At 43.8% G+C, this 17,768-nt stretch overlaps 1 protein-coding gene across 7 annotated transcripts in view; it reads left to right on the top strand.

Annotated features, from left to right (window-relative positions):
* The window catches only part of LOC113634885 (spermatid perinuclear RNA binding protein), an 84,738-nt gene that overhangs the window by 59,453 nt on the left and 7,517 nt on the right, over positions 1 to 17,768 (top strand). For all 7 annotated transcript variants that reach the window (XM_047804682.1, XM_047804684.1, XM_047804681.1 and 4 more), the window contains 13 exons: positions 1,848 to 1,992; positions 4,901 to 4,995; positions 5,413 to 5,508; positions 6,391 to 6,502; positions 8,022 to 8,119; positions 11,328 to 11,433; positions 11,963 to 12,046; positions 13,620 to 13,828; positions 14,909 to 15,061; positions 15,780 to 15,914; positions 16,000 to 16,140; positions 16,694 to 16,826; positions 17,163 to 17,207. In XM_047804682.1, the coding sequence (XP_047660638.1) occupies positions 1,848 to 1,992; positions 4,901 to 4,995; positions 5,413 to 5,508; positions 6,391 to 6,502; positions 8,022 to 8,119; positions 11,328 to 11,433; positions 11,963 to 12,046; positions 13,620 to 13,828; positions 14,909 to 15,061; positions 15,780 to 15,914; positions 16,000 to 16,140; positions 16,694 to 16,826; positions 17,163 to 17,207 (1,552 nt within the window). The remainder of the gene's footprint in view (positions 1 to 1,847; positions 1,993 to 4,900; positions 4,996 to 5,412; positions 5,509 to 6,390; positions 6,503 to 8,021; positions 8,120 to 11,327; positions 11,434 to 11,962; positions 12,047 to 13,619; positions 13,829 to 14,908; positions 15,062 to 15,779; positions 15,915 to 15,999; positions 16,141 to 16,693; positions 16,827 to 17,162; positions 17,208 to 17,768) is intronic.

Raw genomic sequence — 17,768 nt, 5'->3', positions numbered from 1 at the left:
TCTCTGTGTGCCTGTGAGTCTGTGCGTATGTGAGTCTGTGAGACTGTGTGTCTGTGAGACTGTGTGTCTGTGAGTCTGTGCGTATGTGAGTCTGTGCGTATGTGAGTCTGTGAGTCTGTGAGACTGTGTCTCTGTGTGCCTGTGAGTCTGTGCGTATGTGAGTCTGTGCGTATGTGAGTCTGTGAGACTGTGTCTCTGTGTGTCTGTGTGCCTGTGAGTCTGTGCGTATGTGAGTCTGTGAGACTGTGTCTCTGTGTGCCTGTGTGTGTCTGTGTGTGTCTGTGCGTCTGTGTGTAAGTAAGAGAGACAGAGCAGGCAGCCACACTGGCACTAACAAGCTCAGTCTATTTATATTCATTGTGTGTAATTAATCTGATCCTGCCAGTCGCAAGCTTCCCTTAATTAGACAACTAACCCAGCAGAGCAGGAGGCCACAGGGTCCTGAACACATAGTCAATAGACACACACACACACACACACACACACACACACACACACACACACACACACACACACACACACACACACACTTCCGCATATACACAGACACACTCACTTTCACTGCAGATAACACACTCTCTCTCACTTACACACACACACAGTAGTCACTTCTGCATACACACAGACACACTCTCTCACTTGCACACACACACACACACACACACACACACACACACACACACACACGCACACAGTAGTCACTTCTGCATACACACAGACACACTCTCTCACTTGCGCGCACACACACACACACACACACACACACACACACACACACACACACACACAGTAGTCACTTCTGCATACACACAGACACACTCTCTCACTTGCAGACACACAAACAAACACTCACTCACTCACTCACACACACACACACACACACACACACACACACACACACACACACAGGATCTTACTGAAGGTGAGTGATCTGTCAGTATGATCAAAAAATGTAATAAATCGGCTTTTAATGGAACAGAAATCTTTTCTATGCAGTCTACTGTTTCTCTTCTTTTCCTCCTTTATTGTCTCGGTCTCACTCTTTGTTTCTCTCTCTCTCTCACTCACACACTCAGTTTCTCTCTTTCACACAAATTCTGTCCATCTCTCTCTTGTTTATTTCTATCTTCTATCTTTTTTTTCTTGCTCTCTTTCATTCTTTCTATTCCAATCACTCTCTCTCATTTTATCTTCTCTTTCTCAATAAATCCCTCTGTCCTTGACTCTTGCACACTCACTCATACACACACACACACACACACAACCACACACACATACACAGAAACACACACACACACACACAGAAACACACACACATACACAGAAACACACACACACAGAAACACACACACACACACACAGTTGCAGAATGATGGGCTTATTTCCTCGTTCAAACCAAAAGAGCGCTGCAGATTAAGGCTGCGTGTGTGGAATAGATTCGGAGGTTTTATGTTGTGTAGAAGGTCAGTGGGACGTCACGTTCATGTAAAAATGTATTTTAATTACTGAATACAATTCATATATTAATACAAGATATATTTGAATATTAATGAGGTTTTGATTAATTTTATATATTATATATTTTATAGAGTCACGATCAGCAGCTCGTGCCATAAAACACTAAATCATTTCTCATCATTTTATAATCATCTTTAACTTTCTTGTCACTTTCTTATTCATATTTTCATGTTTATCATTATTTAATTATTAAAAATCGTTATTGAATTATTTGTGCAAGACTCGTTCAGGGGAATGTCTCGTATTTTTGTGTATTTTGATGTGATAGCGTTAAACATTTGACTGGCTATTTTGTTTTTGACCCTGTGACCTTTGACCTTCCCTGACAGAAAATAACGGAAGAGAAGTATGAGGTCGAGTGCAGTGTCCCTGAGGCGGCCATTTTAATCTGCAGTACAGCGGAGCCCAAACTCACACTGAAGGTCACACTCACCTCTCCACAGATCAGAGAGGATGGTGAGACAGGAGAGCAAGGTACCTGTGTGTGTGTGTGTGTGTGTGTGTGTGTGTGTGTGTGTGTGTGTGTGTGTGTGTGTGTGTGTGTGTGTGTGTGTGTGTGTGTGTGTGAGAGCACATGTTGGTAAACAAATGTGATGAAGTTAATGCAAAAAAAAAAAGGATTTTTTACATTTTTATCAGGATGCTTTCATTATACACAGCAGGGCCTAAAGCCACAGGGTCCTGAACACCTAATCAACACACACACACACACACACACACACACACACACACACACACACACACACACACGACTCACTGACCCAAAGCCCTGTCAATAGATTGAGGAAGTAGATAACGAGGAAATCTTTTATTTTAATCTTTGATATTACTTATTTATCTAATTTACCTTCTCCATATATTCTTCTTTTCTCAGTGTCTCTTTGGCTGTCTGCCTCTCTCTCTCTGTGTCTCTCTCTCTCTCTCTCTCTCTCTTTCTCTCTTTCACACACACACACACTCTCTCTCTCTCTTTCACACACACACTCTCTCTCTCTTTCACACACACTCTCTCGCTCTCTCTTTCACACACACACTCTCTCTCTCTATCTCTCTTTCACACCCGCACTCTCTCTCTCTCTCTCTCTCTCTCTCTTTCACACACATACTCTCTCTCTTTCTCTGTCTCTCTCTCTCTCTCTATTTCTCTCTCTCTCTCACACACACACTATCTCTATCTCTCTCTCTCTTTCACACACATACTCTCTCTCTCTATTTCTCTCTCTCTTTCACACACATACTCTCTCTCTCTTTCACTCTCTCTCTCTCTTTCACCAACACACACACACTCTCTCTCTCTCTCTCTCTCTCTCTCTCTCTCTCTCTCTCTCTCTCTCTCTCTCTCTCTCTCTCTCTCTGTCAGGATGAAGATTGGGTTAGGAAGTGGAGCATTGTATTTCTACGTTTAGAGTGAGGGAGGAAGAATGAGTGAGAGAGTGACTGAGGGAGATAGAGCGTGACTGAGGGAGAGAGTGTGTGTGAGAGAGAGAGAGAGAGAGAGAGAGAGAGCTGTAGCTGACATCAACGTTCATATATTTTCACTTGGGTCAAACACCTTGTCCCCATGAGGAACGGCTTAATCTCGAATCTCTTCCTGCTTGCTGAGTGATATCTGCTCCTACCTTAGACATTTTAAAGGCCACCTGATGTCCACTGATCTGTGATCGATCGCCATGTCTGCCAAGAGAGAGGGAGAGAGGTGGGTTGAGCGAGAGAGATGTGGAGAGATGCACTGAAAGTGAGAGACTATAATAGAGAGAAGAGAGAAAGAGAGAAAGACCTAGACACAAAGAGCAAGCAAGAGACAGACGGTGAGACAGACAGATGGACGGTGAGTGAGACAGACAGACGGACGGTGAGTGAGACAGACGGACGGTGAGTGAGACAGACGGACGGTGAGTGAGACAGACGGACGGTATGTGAGACAGACGGACGGTGAGACAGACAGACAGACAGACGGTGAGACAGACAGACAGACAGACGGTGAGAGACAGACAGACGGTGAGACAGACAGACAGACGGTGAGACAGACAGACAGACGGTGAGACAGACAGACAGACGGTGAGACAGACAGACAGACGGTGAGACAGACAGACAGACGGTGAGACAGACAGACAGACGGTGAGACAGACAGACAGACGGACGGTGAGACAGACAGACAGACAAACGGTGAGACAGACAGACAGACGGTGAGACAGACAGACAGACGGTGAGACAGACAGACAGACAGACGGTGAGACAGACAGGGGTTTCAGTGAGCTTCTGTAGTTAAGCAGGTCTCAGCTGTGCGGCTCTGATTAATTCCCGTGCAGGAAAGTGAAATGGAGACGAACGCTCTCATCATCAGAGGCTGATCTCTATGTAGAGCACCGTGATTAATCTCCTGCACTCGTTTTTTACCTTCTCCACCAATCCCTTACAGATTTAGCTTTATTTCTTTTCTTATTGTTTATCGAATTCATTATACATGCACAATACAACAACACTGCGTGCTGAGAGAACTCCGTAATGAAACACCAGTGCAGTTTGTGTGTGTGTGTGTGTGGGGTGTGTGTGTGTGTGGGGGGGGGGGGGTATGGGTTATGTATCCTACAGATGTTCTAACATTGCCCACTGCATGTAAACATTTACTCCACTGTAGATCTGAGCGGTCCGGCACTGATTCGCTAAAGGTCTTAGCACACGCAGATCTCTGTAGATCTGAGTCTGATGTTTCTCTCCATCAGGCCACGTCCTCTCTCTCTTCATGCAGAAACTCAACACAGGCATGCTAAGACCTGTTAGCAAATCCCGCCCACCTCCTCTGCCCCAGTTTCCAGCCAGCCAATGAGATGGCGGCGAATTGACCGATCCTACGCCCCACTTTAATTTTCTAGCTCTCATGATTACTTTGGTCAAATTTTTTGTAGCAGCAACAAACGTGAGAGCACTGACACCGGAGTCTGTTTTGGTTAAAAAACTGCCTTCTTTTAGAACATGAACAAAATCATTTTCTCTTTTCTAACAACACATTTTTCTGACAATGAGCTGTTACTATAGAAACGTTAACATATTAAAAACGAGTGTTAAATTTAACGTGCTTTATGTTTTGGTCTGAAATATTTCGATCTGTTCTGCTATAGAAAATAAATCGAGACTTCTTTTCCCTTTTAAACAAAGTTTGACCCAAATACAATAGTAATCATGTCGCGGGGGTGTCGGCTTAAGATCGGTCAAATCTCATCTCATTCGGATGCACTGGACTTCAGTCACTCAGCATCGCCCCCCCCACCACCACTGCCGAACCTTAACAGAGCCATTGTGTGTATGTGTGTATGCATATGTGTGTGTGAGTGTGTATGCGTGTGTGTGATTTGATTTCTTGTCCCGTTCTTCTCGCCGATAGAGAGCGTTGTTGAGGCGAGCGAGCCGTCGGACCTGCTGGATAGACAGAGGTGCCTGGTGGCGCTGGCATCTCTGCGACATGCTAAATGGTTCCAGGTTGGCGCTCTCTTTCTCTCATTGTTATTGTAGCCTTATGACCTTCACTTCAAAAAAAAAAAAAGTCCTGTCACTCTCGTAAGGCTACAAAAGCAATTGTACACTTTTTTTTTGCATTGTTTGTTTATTTTTTTTTTTGTAACCTGCTTGTTTGTCATTTAAAAAAAATGTCAGTGCTTTTACCTGGACTCTCCTCCTCCTCCTCCCCCCGTCTCCCTTCTCACCCGATCCCATAACACGCTGGACCTCTGATCACACAGAGATCCATGTTCTCACACTCTCACACACACACACACACACACACACACACACACACACACACACACTAACCGAGAACAGAGTAAGACCGAGGTACGGGTCGTGTTGCGAGTGCCGTTCGTGTTGCTAGCTCACGCTTAAACGCCTTTATTTCCTCAGGCGAGAGTAAACGGCTTAAAATCAGGAGTGATCGTTTTACGGATTCTGAGGGACATGTGCAACCGTGTGCAGGCCTGGGAACCTCTCAAAGGATGGGTGAGTGGTGCTGCTCGACTTCTTTATCATTTACAATCAATATATTCAAATAGATCGAAGGTGGAAGTTGTAACGTTTAGCGGCGTTAAAATTAACGGTAGTTTAGTGTTAAATCATTAGACCTTCTGCTAAAGAGTCAACATTTAGATATTTATTTGTATTGGCTCAAGTTCATACACTCTGTAGCTCTAGAAAACATTTACGATATTAATAATGATATATTAGGGCTGAGCGATACGACTGAAAAATGTATCACGATATCGGTGTTTCGTATCGGTCGAAATCGATAATTATTGATATTTTTTATGACCCATTTAAAATAAGGACCAGGAGAAAAATATAAAAAAAAAAACGCCATACTGGTGAGGCGACGTTTCCTCTTTTATTTACAATTCTCTCGCTCGCCGCGGCTCATTTTCTGCTCATCAGTCGCCGGTTACTGAAGAGGAATCCAGCAGATCGGCACAAGACGAAGATATGGCGCAACCGAACGTGATACTGTTACGTGATTGGCTGTTAGCGTGTCACTCCCTACGTTGCTAGGTTACCAGTGAGCGAGTGAATTGTTAATGCAACCAAACTTGCTTCGCGACCTCTGTTTTCTTCCGACGAAGAATAAAAAATATCGAACATTTTATCGAACACATTTTTTATCGATATCGATCACGTGTCTATCGCGATACATATCGTTATCGTTTTATCGCCCAGCCCTATATATACATATATAGAGTGTCTCTTTGTACACAAACATTTCCAGTTATAAAAAAAATGTGTTTTTCCCTGATATCTGAAAAAATTCTGAGAATAAAGAGAAAATCTTGATTTCAGTCAGTAAGGGTGTTTATGATGCTGATGAATTTCTTTTTTCTTCCTTCCTGTTAGCCGTTGGAGCTGCTGTGTGAGAAGGCCATCGCAACATGTAACCGGCCGCTGGGAGCAGGAGAGGCTCTGCGCCGGGTCATGGAGTGTCTCGCCTCCGGGATCCTACTCCCAGGTAAATACCTCTTGGCTGTACAGGGAACACCGAGACAGTCGAAACAGCGCAGGTGGTAATGGCCTTGTGATTCATTTTATTCCTCATATCCTGCTTTTTAACCAGCTCTACATTTCAATCCTTCATTTTACATTTAAGTAACAACCTCAGCCCGGCTCTCTGGTCACGGCTCTAAAATAAACTTTATTTTCTATAGCGCCTTTAAAAGTAGCAAATCAAAGAGCTTCCCAGAAGAAAAAGGAAACATACAATTATACAAATAATACATTAAAAGAAATAAGATATAAAAATACACCAAATAAGAACATGATATCAAAACAATTAAGTTAAAAAACAAACAAATAAACCTCACAGATAAATAAGTGTAAGGCTTTGATGTGTTTTGGGGTCGTGAGCTTTAACTCGACCTCCTTTTCACCGTCCTGGGTTTAACCAGTTCACCTGCACTGCTCACATGCTTTTATGTGGATATAATTAATTAATATTGAAAGATGCACAGGTTAATATTTAATGCGCTCTACATGACCGGGGTTAGCCTGGCGTCTTCCCTGACCTCGTTTTGTCCAGAAGGAAGTGTTGAGTAAATCACTGTAGATGAGGGTTAAAGGGCTGGTCAGCGGCGTAGAGGTGCAGCACAGGGCACGAGGGTCCGGTAAAGGAAACTTAACGTAAATAGTGCAGCAGATTTATTACACAGAAGGTTAGAGACATGATTTAAATAATATTAATAATAGTAATTGGGGGGTGGGGGGGCACGGTGGCTTAGTGGTTAGCACGTTCGCCTTACACCTCCAGGGTCGGGGGTTCGATTCCCACCTCCGCCTTGTGTGTGTGGAGTTTGCATGTTCTCCCCGTGCCTCGGGGGTTTCCTCCGGGTACTCCGGTTTCCTCCCCCGGTCCAAAGACATGCATGGTAGGTTGATTGGCATCTCTGGAAAATTGTCCATAGTGTGTGAGTGTGTGAGTGAATGAGAGTGTGTGTGTGTGCCTTGTGATGGGTTGGCACTCCGTCCAGGGTGTATCCTGCCTCGATGCCCGATGACGCCTGAGATAGGCACAGGCTCCCCGTGACCTGAGAATTTTGGATAAGCGGTAGAAGATGAATGAATGAATGAATGAATGAATGAATGAATGAATAGTAATGAAGGGACAGGTTTTGTAGAAAATGACCTGAACTGGATGTTTGATTTTAATAGACGACTTCTGTAACATTTGGACTTGTCAGTAACACATATAATGTATATACTGTACGTTACGGACATAATGACACACTGATTTACCCGTTTGTCATGTTGTTATAATAAATAATCCACACTGGGTGTGTGTGATGTGACCTAGGGGTTTGTATATTAAACAGAAGCTCTGACCCGTACACACAGGACTACAGCTCTGAGAGCCGGCGTGACGTAGCGTTGTGTTTCAGCACCAGGCCAATACAATAATGTCCAACATTTTACTCCATTCATTATTGGTGATGTTTGTTTGACCTCCATGTAAGAAGAGTTTCCTCCGTCCTCAGGTGGACCGGGGCTGCACGACCCCTGTGAAAAGAAACTGACCGACACGCTGGGAGCCATGACGGCCGATCAGGCGGAGGCCATCACGTACAGTGCACAGGTGACCGCACACTCCACTCACGTCTCATATCAGATAGCATGAGATCAGATTTGACCTTGAGTTTTACCCTGTTTGTGAGTTATAAAGAAGAGGGACTGGTGAGGATGTGCTGATGCGCACACGCACACACACACATTCACACACACACACATTCACACACACATTCACACACACATTCACACACACACACACACACACATTCACTCACTCACACACACACACACACACACACATTCTCACATTCACTCACACACACACACACACACACACATTCTCACATTCACTCACACACACACACACACACACACACACACACACACACACACACACACACTCACACACACACTCACTCACTTATACGCACAACAGCAGGCTGATTGGATTAAAACAAATCACTACTGAAGGAAGGTGAATATGACACTAGAATGTTTAATCATGTTACAGTAGATCTTTGTGGACTTACAGATCTTGGGTGAATTGCCTCCCTCTCTTTCTTCTTTACATTTGTAACACTTTTTCTATGTATTTATGACCACAATGCAGTTTTACATAATATAACTCAGCAACATACCTGCGTATGATGGCACAGGATGAATGGATGACACAAAATGATCGCAATTAGGACAGATTTGATCGGCTGTTGTTACGGTGTTTCAGGTGTTTTTAGGTAGCGTTTAAGGTGTGTGTTCATTGGCTTTCAAGGTGGTAGCTGGGGAGTTGAACAGTGGTAATTTAATTGCAAGTGGTTTTTAGACTGATGCCAGAAGGAGAATGCTCATATGTTATTTCAAGTTGTTGCAAAGGGAAGTGTGAGGTTGTTAGAAGTTTTCTGTGCTCTTGGTGTGTGGTTGAAGTTGGTGGTTTCTAGAGTGTGGATCTTTGGTTGTTTGCCATGTGACCTTAGACGATTGCAGAAATCGCAGTTTCTAAAAATAGCGCATTTATTCGGGAAGAATGAAAATAGTAAAAAGTTTTTCTGTAATACAAACAGCTACATAACTGAACTGCACAGTTTATAGTGTTACACAGAACCTACATAAAGCCTAACAAACCTAGATAATCATAAGGCTTATTTGGTTAAGCTGTGATGTCACGTGACCTACAGATTCAAGCTCATAACAGCCAAGTGTGAAATTCTGAGATAGAATAGCGAGGACGGGAAGCTCGCCCTAACATGACCTCACACCACCAGCAAACACTGCCCTCCACACTAACACAGGAAACGGCAAGTCAGCTTTTCCCCCGCTGCATTCCTGACTCTACAAAATGCTAATCTGTCTTCTCAGAAATGTGCAGGTTGTTTCGACGTCTGTTGGCTCCTTAGTTAAAGCGTCAGTGGGCGGGTTTAATAAGCAGTGCTCCTTTTAGTGACATGGTGAAGCAGCAGTGAAGAATTTTTTACTCCCTCAAAACAGGATCATTTCTGAGCATTTGTGTTTTTTTAACTGCTTTTATTTTTATCTAGATGTAATTACAGTAATTGATGGTAAAAAGATGTGTGCTTGTGTGTGTGGGTGTGCGAGTGCTTATGTCCGTGTGCGTGTGTGCTCGGGCCTGAGAGTGCGTACGTGTGTGTGCTTGTGTGTGTGGACAGTGAGAGATTGTTGTGCGGCTGCTAATTTGAAAGCACAAAACATTGACTGGCAAGTAAGCAATTAGCTTTGGTAGATTAGACTTTAGCAAACCTTTCACTCTAATCGTTTGTGTTTGATCTGATGAGGATGATGATGATGTCCCTCTTCACTGCTGCACAGTATGATAATTAAAATTAAACAAATTCAACAAGCACGCTAAGCAGCTTGACTGCTGTTTGTTTGTTTGTTTTATTAACAAGCTCATTTAATGGTTCAGCAAACAAAAGATTCTTTTGTATTCCAGGACTTCAGTCTGTTTCTCTAGTACTGACATACAGAGCGGCCACGCCTTCTTTGTAAGGGACACGTACAATGACCACGCCCTCTTTGTAAGGGACACGTACAATGACCACGCCTTCTTTGTAAGGGACACGTACAATGGCCACGCCTTCTTTGTAAGGGACACGTACAATGACCACGCCTTCTTTGTAAGGGACACATACAATGACCACGCCTTCTTTGTATGGGACATGTACAATGGCCACGCCTTCTTTGTAAGGGACACATACAATGGCCACGCCTTCTTTGTAAGGGACACGTACAATGGCCACGCCTTCTTTGTAAGGGACACGTACAATGGCCATTCCTTCTTTGTAAGGGACACTTACAATGGCCACGCCTTCTTTGTAAGGGACATGTACAATGGCCACGCCTTCTTTTTTTCAGACTGATGGATGTACAGTAGAAGGCAAACCTCCTTCACTGAGACTAAAACAAAGACACTGGAAGTGACATAAAGACTCTATAAGGCCACACCTACTACAATGCTAATAACATGCAAATAGAAAACTGTCTTTACTGCTAATATTATATATGAAGCCACGCCCCTAAGGTGCTAATATTATGAAGATGGCCACAGCTCCTTCAATTCTGTTGACATGAATATGGGCCACACCTCCTTGACAGACATTAATGCACATATGTTGTCTAATAAATATTTGCTGAGGAGATACAACAGTCCCTAAGAACCATTCAGACGTGTCCATTAAACCTAGACTTTGGATGAACAAACAGCTCTAACTTCCTGCCCCAAAGACTTTAATGCATCATACGGCTTTCAGCTGCAGTTTTGATGGTGTGCGTGACCTGCGTAGTTGAGCCATGCTGCAGCGCTGCTTCAGGAGTCAGAGGAAGATCGGTGCGCTAATGCACGCCATGTCGTGTCTCAGGCTGAACTGCTGTACTGTTTATTGCTTCTGAAAGGCTCTGAACCCTCGCTTGTTCTCCTAATGGCAATCTTTGTACAAAAATCCATCAGCGATGTCTTTATGTTTTTTCCCCTCCATGATCCTTCAGCTAAACACACTGCTGTTTCTGAGCAGTGAGAGTGACCTTAAGGTCACAGCTCAGATCTAAGAGTTTCATCAGGGTGAAAAGTAAGTGTGTGGCAGTGTGTTAAAGGGAGCATGTGGATATTTTTATGCCTCATGTAGCTCAGCATTGCTTCTGTGAATGACCTGACAATTTACAGTGTATTACACACAGATTTATAACTGTGTGTGTGTGTGTGTGTGTGTGTGTGTGTGTGTGTGTGTGTGTGTGTGTGTGTGTGTGTGTGTGTGTGTGTGATGCAGCACGCCCTCCGGCTGATGGCTTTCGGTCAGATATACAAGGTCTTAGAGATGGATCCACTTCCATCCAACAAACCATCATCAAAATACCCCTGGTCTGAAAAAGAAGGTGCGTGTGTGTGTGTGAGCGTGTGGGTCTGTCTCTCTGTCTTACCCCCTGTGTCTGTCTCTCTCTGTCTTACCCTCTGTGTCTGTCTCTCTTTGTCTTACCCTCTGTGTCTGTCTCTCTTTGTCTTACCCTCTGTGTCTGTCTCTCTCTGTCTTACCCTCTGTGTCTGTCTCTATTTGTCTGTCTCTCTCTGTCTTACCCTCTGTGTCTGTCTCTCTTTGTCTGTCTCTCTCTGTCTTACCCTCTGTGTCTGTCTCTGTGTCTGTCTCTCTCTCTGTTTCAACATGTCCTCTATCTGTCTCTTGCTCTCTCTATCTCTTTATCCTTCCTCAGCCCATCACTGTATTTCTCTCTCTCTCTCTCTCTCTCTCTCTCTCTCTCTCTCTCTCTCTCTCTCTCTCCCCTTTCACCTCCTTCAGTCTCAGAAGCTCTTATTATTATACATTAAGTACAATAAATCATTTCATCATTATTGTTTTGAAATATTGAGGTATTTATTACATTTATTAATGCTGAGGATGTTAATCAGGTTCAGGGCTAAAGAGGCCCTATGAGGACGGCCTGATGGACGACAAGGACCTCATCAAGAAGATGAAACGCAACCTGAGAAAAGGTGACACACACATTAACACACACACACACACATTCACACACACACACACTCACACACACACACACACTCACACATAAACGCAAACACACACACACGTATGCACACACATGCACATACACGCACACACATATACACACACACATACACACACATGCACATACACACGCACGCACACACACACACACACACACACACACACATAAACTCACACACACACACTCACACATAAACGCAAACACACATACACGCACACACATACACACACATGCACATACACACACACTCACACACACACACACACACACACACTCATGCACGCACACACGCACACACACACACACACACACACACACAGTCACATCACTGACAGTAATTTCATCCACCATCATCTTTGTCTAGCTGTGTGACTTCTCCTTTTCTTCTCTCTCTGCTCTGTGGTTTATGTGTTTGTTTGAGGAAGCTCTCACAGCTCTGTTACTGTTAGTTTATCGTGTCCCACTCGTTTACTCTCTTCTCTCTTTTTACCCCATCCTCCTAATTGCTCATGTTTCTCACTAAGGACACACACGGTGAGTCAATGCCATTGATTTGTCATTTCTCAGCGACCCACCCAGTGCTGTTTCTGCAGATCAGCACACACAGGATTTATCCATTAAGCCAAGAACAGATGAGGTCAGGAACATGCAGGTCCTGATCATGAGATGTACATCACCATGGAGAGAGTTAGAGCACATGACACACAGTAGCACCATCACCATCATCACTAATTTTTATTCTCGTCATGTTAGTTTTAAAGGTTTATCAGTTAGTTTGTTAGTCCCTTTGTTAGTTTTAAAGGGACCGCGACACACTCACTCTTACCATCCTTTTTTTCCTCTCCTGCTGTTTTATCTTTGTCTGCTAAATTCTGTAATTCTACCTTGTAATTCTACCTCTCTGTTTATCTTCTGTCTGTCTCTTATTATATATACCATATATATTTTACTCTCTCTCTGTCTCTCTCTCTGTCTCTCTCTCTGTCTCTCTCTCTGTCTCTCTCTCTCTCTCTCTCTCTCTCTCTCTCTCTGTTTATCTTTTCTCTTCTGTCTGTCTCTTATTATATATACCATATATATTTTACTCTCTCTCTCTCTCTCTCTCTGTTTATCTTTTCTCTTCTGTCTGTCTCTTATTATATATACCATATACATTTTACTCTCTCTCTGTCTCTCTCCCTGTCTCTCTCTTTCTCTCCCCTCTCTCTCACTCTCTCTCTCTCTCTCTCTCTCTGTTTATCTTTTCTCTTCTGTCTGTCTCTTATTATATATACCTTATATATTTTTTTCTCTGTCTCTCTCTCTCTCTCTCTCTCTCTCTCTCTCTCTCTCTCTCTCTGTGTGTCTCTCTCTCTCTCTCTCTGTTTATCTTTTCTCTTCTGACTTTCTCGATATACCATATATATTTTACTCTCTCTCTCTCTGTTTATCTTTTCTCTTCTGACCATCTCTCGATATACCATATATATTTTACTCTCTCTCTCTCTCTCTCTCTCTCTCTCTCTCTCTCTCTCTCTCTCTCTCTCTCTCTCTCTCAGTTTTAGACAGTAAAGCAATAGACTCCAACCAGCCCATGAATGCCCTCATGCGGTTGAATCAGATCCGTCCCGGACTGCAGTACAAGCTCTTGTCTCAGTCCGGTCCGGTTCACGCTCCGGTCTTTACCATGTCCGTAGATGTGGATGGAACCATCTACGAAGCCTCGGGCTCTTCAAAGAAAACGGCTAAGCTACATGTAGCTGTTAAGGTAACATATGAGCATAAGACACTCAAATAAAGCAAAACCATGTATGTGGTTTAATGCAAATGTTTGTGCACCCTCAGGTGTGTGTGTATTACGTTTCCTGCAATATTCTCCTTTTAGTATTCAGCATCACACATCACTGTGTTAACACAGTACAGACTTCAGTGATGTAACAGAGTCTATCAGTAAACTGCTGCTGTAATCACGCAGTATACACACACAAACACACACACACACACACACACACACAGCGGGCACAGTAATGCTGGGGTCAGTATCTGTGGTGTTCCAGGCTGAACAAAGGGACTTTGGAGAAGCGAGCCGGTCTAATCCTCTTTTCTCCACAACACAGCCTTAAAAGGCACCAGTTAGGGTGCACACACACACACACACACACACACACACACACACACACACACACACACACACACACACTTTTCAGCTAGAAGGATGCTGAGAATTGAATCAGTGAGCAGAATAGCACTTTCTGACTTAATCCAATTCAGAATATTCAGGAAAAAGAAAAGCTCACATTCGCTCTGTGGAGTTTTATATTTTCTTATATTAAGCAATTATTAAAAATGATCCATGTATAATAATATACTTATGTCCTTAAAACTGTCAGGAATAACCACCGCATGTGGTGCCATTTTTCACCAGTCTCTCTTTTTAATCTCTCCTAAAGTTAATCAGACCAATAAATGTGAGTTAATCATTCTTTAAAAAACATTCCACAGAAAAACAGCACTTTTAACATGGACATTGTCTCAGAGCGGCTTTACAGAACATAATGTCATGCTTAATGTGAACATGTGGTGTGAGCAGAAAATCTCAGGGATGTGTCTGTATAATGTGTGTGTGTGTCTGTGCGTGTGTGTGTCTGTGCCTGTGTGTGTCTGTGTGTGTGTGTGTGTGTGTGTGTGTCTGTCTGTCTGTGTGTGTGTCTGTCTGTGTGTGTGTCTGTATGTGTGTGTGTCTGTCTGTGTGTGTGTCTGTATGTGTGTGTGTCTGTATGTGTCTCTGTGTGTGTGTGTGTGTGTGTGTGTGTGTGTGTGTGTGTGTGTGTGTGTGTGTGTGTGTCAGGTTCTGCAGGCGATGGGATACCCAACAGGCTTTGACACAGACTTGGACTCCATGAGCGCAGATGAGAAGTCGGACAGCGAGGGCAAGAGCGAGACATCGACATACTTGAGCAATAACACATCACACTCCACAGACAGCTCCAGCACACTGGAGGTACACACACTCACACACACTCACACACACACCCACACACACCACTCACACACACACACTGATTTTATTTTACGCTCTGTAGATGTCTTTACACGCAGCGTTTAGTGTATTAGTGTTCAAAGAGGTGAGAATCTCTCGCTCAGGTCTGAAAAAAAAGGAACTTCCACCATAAAGTAGTTATTTATATAATTATTTAATGGTGTATTAGCCTGAAAATACAAAGAGGAAGGAAAGCTCTACCCATTAAGGCTGTTTGTTGTTGTTTTTTTTTTTGAAGAAAATTAAACATTGCACAGTTTTGCGGGTTTTTTTATTTGTATAATTGCATTCAGTGTGAAACCGAACAGACTCTCGAGACAAACTTTCTCATGTCCTTCCTGACAGCACGTCTGAGCTGCTCCACTTAGAATCGTACACTAAACCCCTAATTATGATAAGACCGGTTGATGTAAACGTTTTATTTCTTCATTTTATTGGAAATGTGTTTATATTCATTTTAAAAGACTAAAAGGAAACAGAATTATGTTTGATAAATAGCGTCATGTTGCTGTTTATAGACTGCCATCGGAATCTGCATCGATCCTGAAGCATCTTACGTTACATCTGCAGTTTCTTCAGCTACGTTTCTCCACACAGCTGTTAAAGAGCTTGTGTGTGTGTGTGTGTGTGTGTGTGTGTGTGTGTGTGTGTGTGTGTGTGTGTGTGTTTTTGTGTGTAGGTGCGAACTCAGGGTCCTATTCTGACGGCGAGCGGTAAGAACCCGGTGATGGAGCTGAACGAGAAACGGCGAGGCCTCAAATACGAGCTGATCTCCGAGAGCGGAGGGAGCCACGACAAACGCTTCGTCATGGAGGCGAGTCACAGGACCATCCTGTTGCCGTGAGCTCTTTGTGGTTTTCTGTCAACGAACAATCTGATCGATCTGATCTTATCGTCAGGTGGAGGTCGATGGACAGAAGTTCCGTGGCGCAGGACCTAATAAAAAAGTAGCCAAAGCTAGCGCCGCCCTTGCTGCTCTGGACAAACTGTTCTCGGGACCCAATGCTGCCAGCAACAAGAAAAAAAAAATCATCCCTCAGGTCAGTCGTCGTTATCGATAACCGATAAACAGCTCTCTGATCCTCCGGGGACCGAACCGTGCTCGGCTCGGCTCTCAGGAGTAATGCGATCAGTGATGAGCTGTACATCCTGAAAGGTCTTTACATCGATTATCGATGCTCTGACCTTGAGCGCACAGACATCGTCCGCTTCCACTTCCTGTAAATATGTACACACAGATTGTCTGTTAGATCACAGCGGTACAGGACGTGATGCAGCGGACGTTTTAATAGTAAATTAGAGCTATAACTGGGGGGAATGGAAATGTAAGGAAGAATAGTGCTCCAGTTTGGATTTGAAATGTATTTTTCTACGGTTTATTTTGGTTTATTTATACTATATTATGTTTGTAATCTATATGATGTGTGTAAATCATCTTTGTACAGTATGTATCTTTGCAAGTGTAGTGTTTTGTGTGTGTGATGAGATAAAACATTGAAACGTGAAATATTTAAATGAGCTGTAATGTAAAGCTAAGATCTGAAAACAATATCAGAGCGTGTGTGTGTGTGTGTGTGTGGGTTTGTGTTGTAGAATAAAGGAGTGATCGCGGCTGCGGCGGCCGCCGCCTCTGCCGTTGCGGTTCAAGCTGCTCGAGGAAGAGGAAGAGCCGCACTCGCGAGAGGAGCCTTCGTCAGTGCTGCCGCTCCAGGCTACGTCACACCAGGTGGGGTGTAATGGTGCAGAGTCTCTTTACCACCACGAATTTTACTACAATCATGAGTCTTTTATTCCATCTTTTTACCACAGCTAGATGCCAACAACAACATTATTTATTAAAGAAAGACACGTCAGACTTCTCGTCTTGTTATCGTACAGTGAAACCTCATGGACACAAACTGCTCGCTGTTCTCACTTCTGTTCTATTTAATTGATATTCTGACCAATCAAAGTCCAGAATTATACAGTACTGCGGTTAAAGAGTGTATACGACGTGTGTGAATAGCCAACCTGACTGTAAATATGGATGTGTAACAGTGTGTGTGAAATGGTCTCCCTGCAGGTTTTGGAAGCCCGTACGGCTACAGCGCTGCTGCTCCTGCCTACGGTACGTACCCCTGCCCCAGCTCTCCCCCCTTTAACCCCCACCCTTCCCTGTTCACTGTGCGAATCTAGGGTCCAAATCTGCCCTTATTCCTTTTCCCCACCTATTTACTCAGCTCTCAATTGGGTCTTGAGCGTGTTAAAGCCAGCCATCTGTCTCAGTAAGAACCTACTCTAGTAGATCCCTTGGCCAACGGGAGGACAGGCTCATAACCTTTTGGTTCTTCCTGTGGTTGGAGCAAGCCTTGCTTCGCTTCGGCTGGGTGTGTCGGTGCTGCTCGTCTGAGTCTGCCTGCTTTTTTCCAGTCCCTATGTCCTCATGTCCCCGAGTCTGGACATATGTCTCTTTTTGCAGTGTCAGAATGCCTCTTGTTGTCTACAGCACTGAGATACCGCATTCATACAAACAGCCCTGACTACAGAAAGACACACAGAGAGACACAGAGAGAGGCCAAGGTCAAACACACACTATAAATACACACACACACACACGCCAACACGCTGTACATTTATATATACACACTCCTATGCATTGTGTACATATAGTTGTGCTCCGGGGTTCCTC

The sequence above is a fragment of the Tachysurus fulvidraco genome, chromosome 20 (assembly GCF_022655615.1).
Source record: "Tachysurus fulvidraco isolate hzauxx_2018 chromosome 20, HZAU_PFXX_2.0, whole genome shotgun sequence".
NCBI lineage: Eukaryota > Metazoa > Chordata > Actinopteri > Siluriformes > Bagridae > Tachysurus > Tachysurus fulvidraco.
This window is presented reverse-complemented; position numbering and strand designations above follow the sequence as displayed.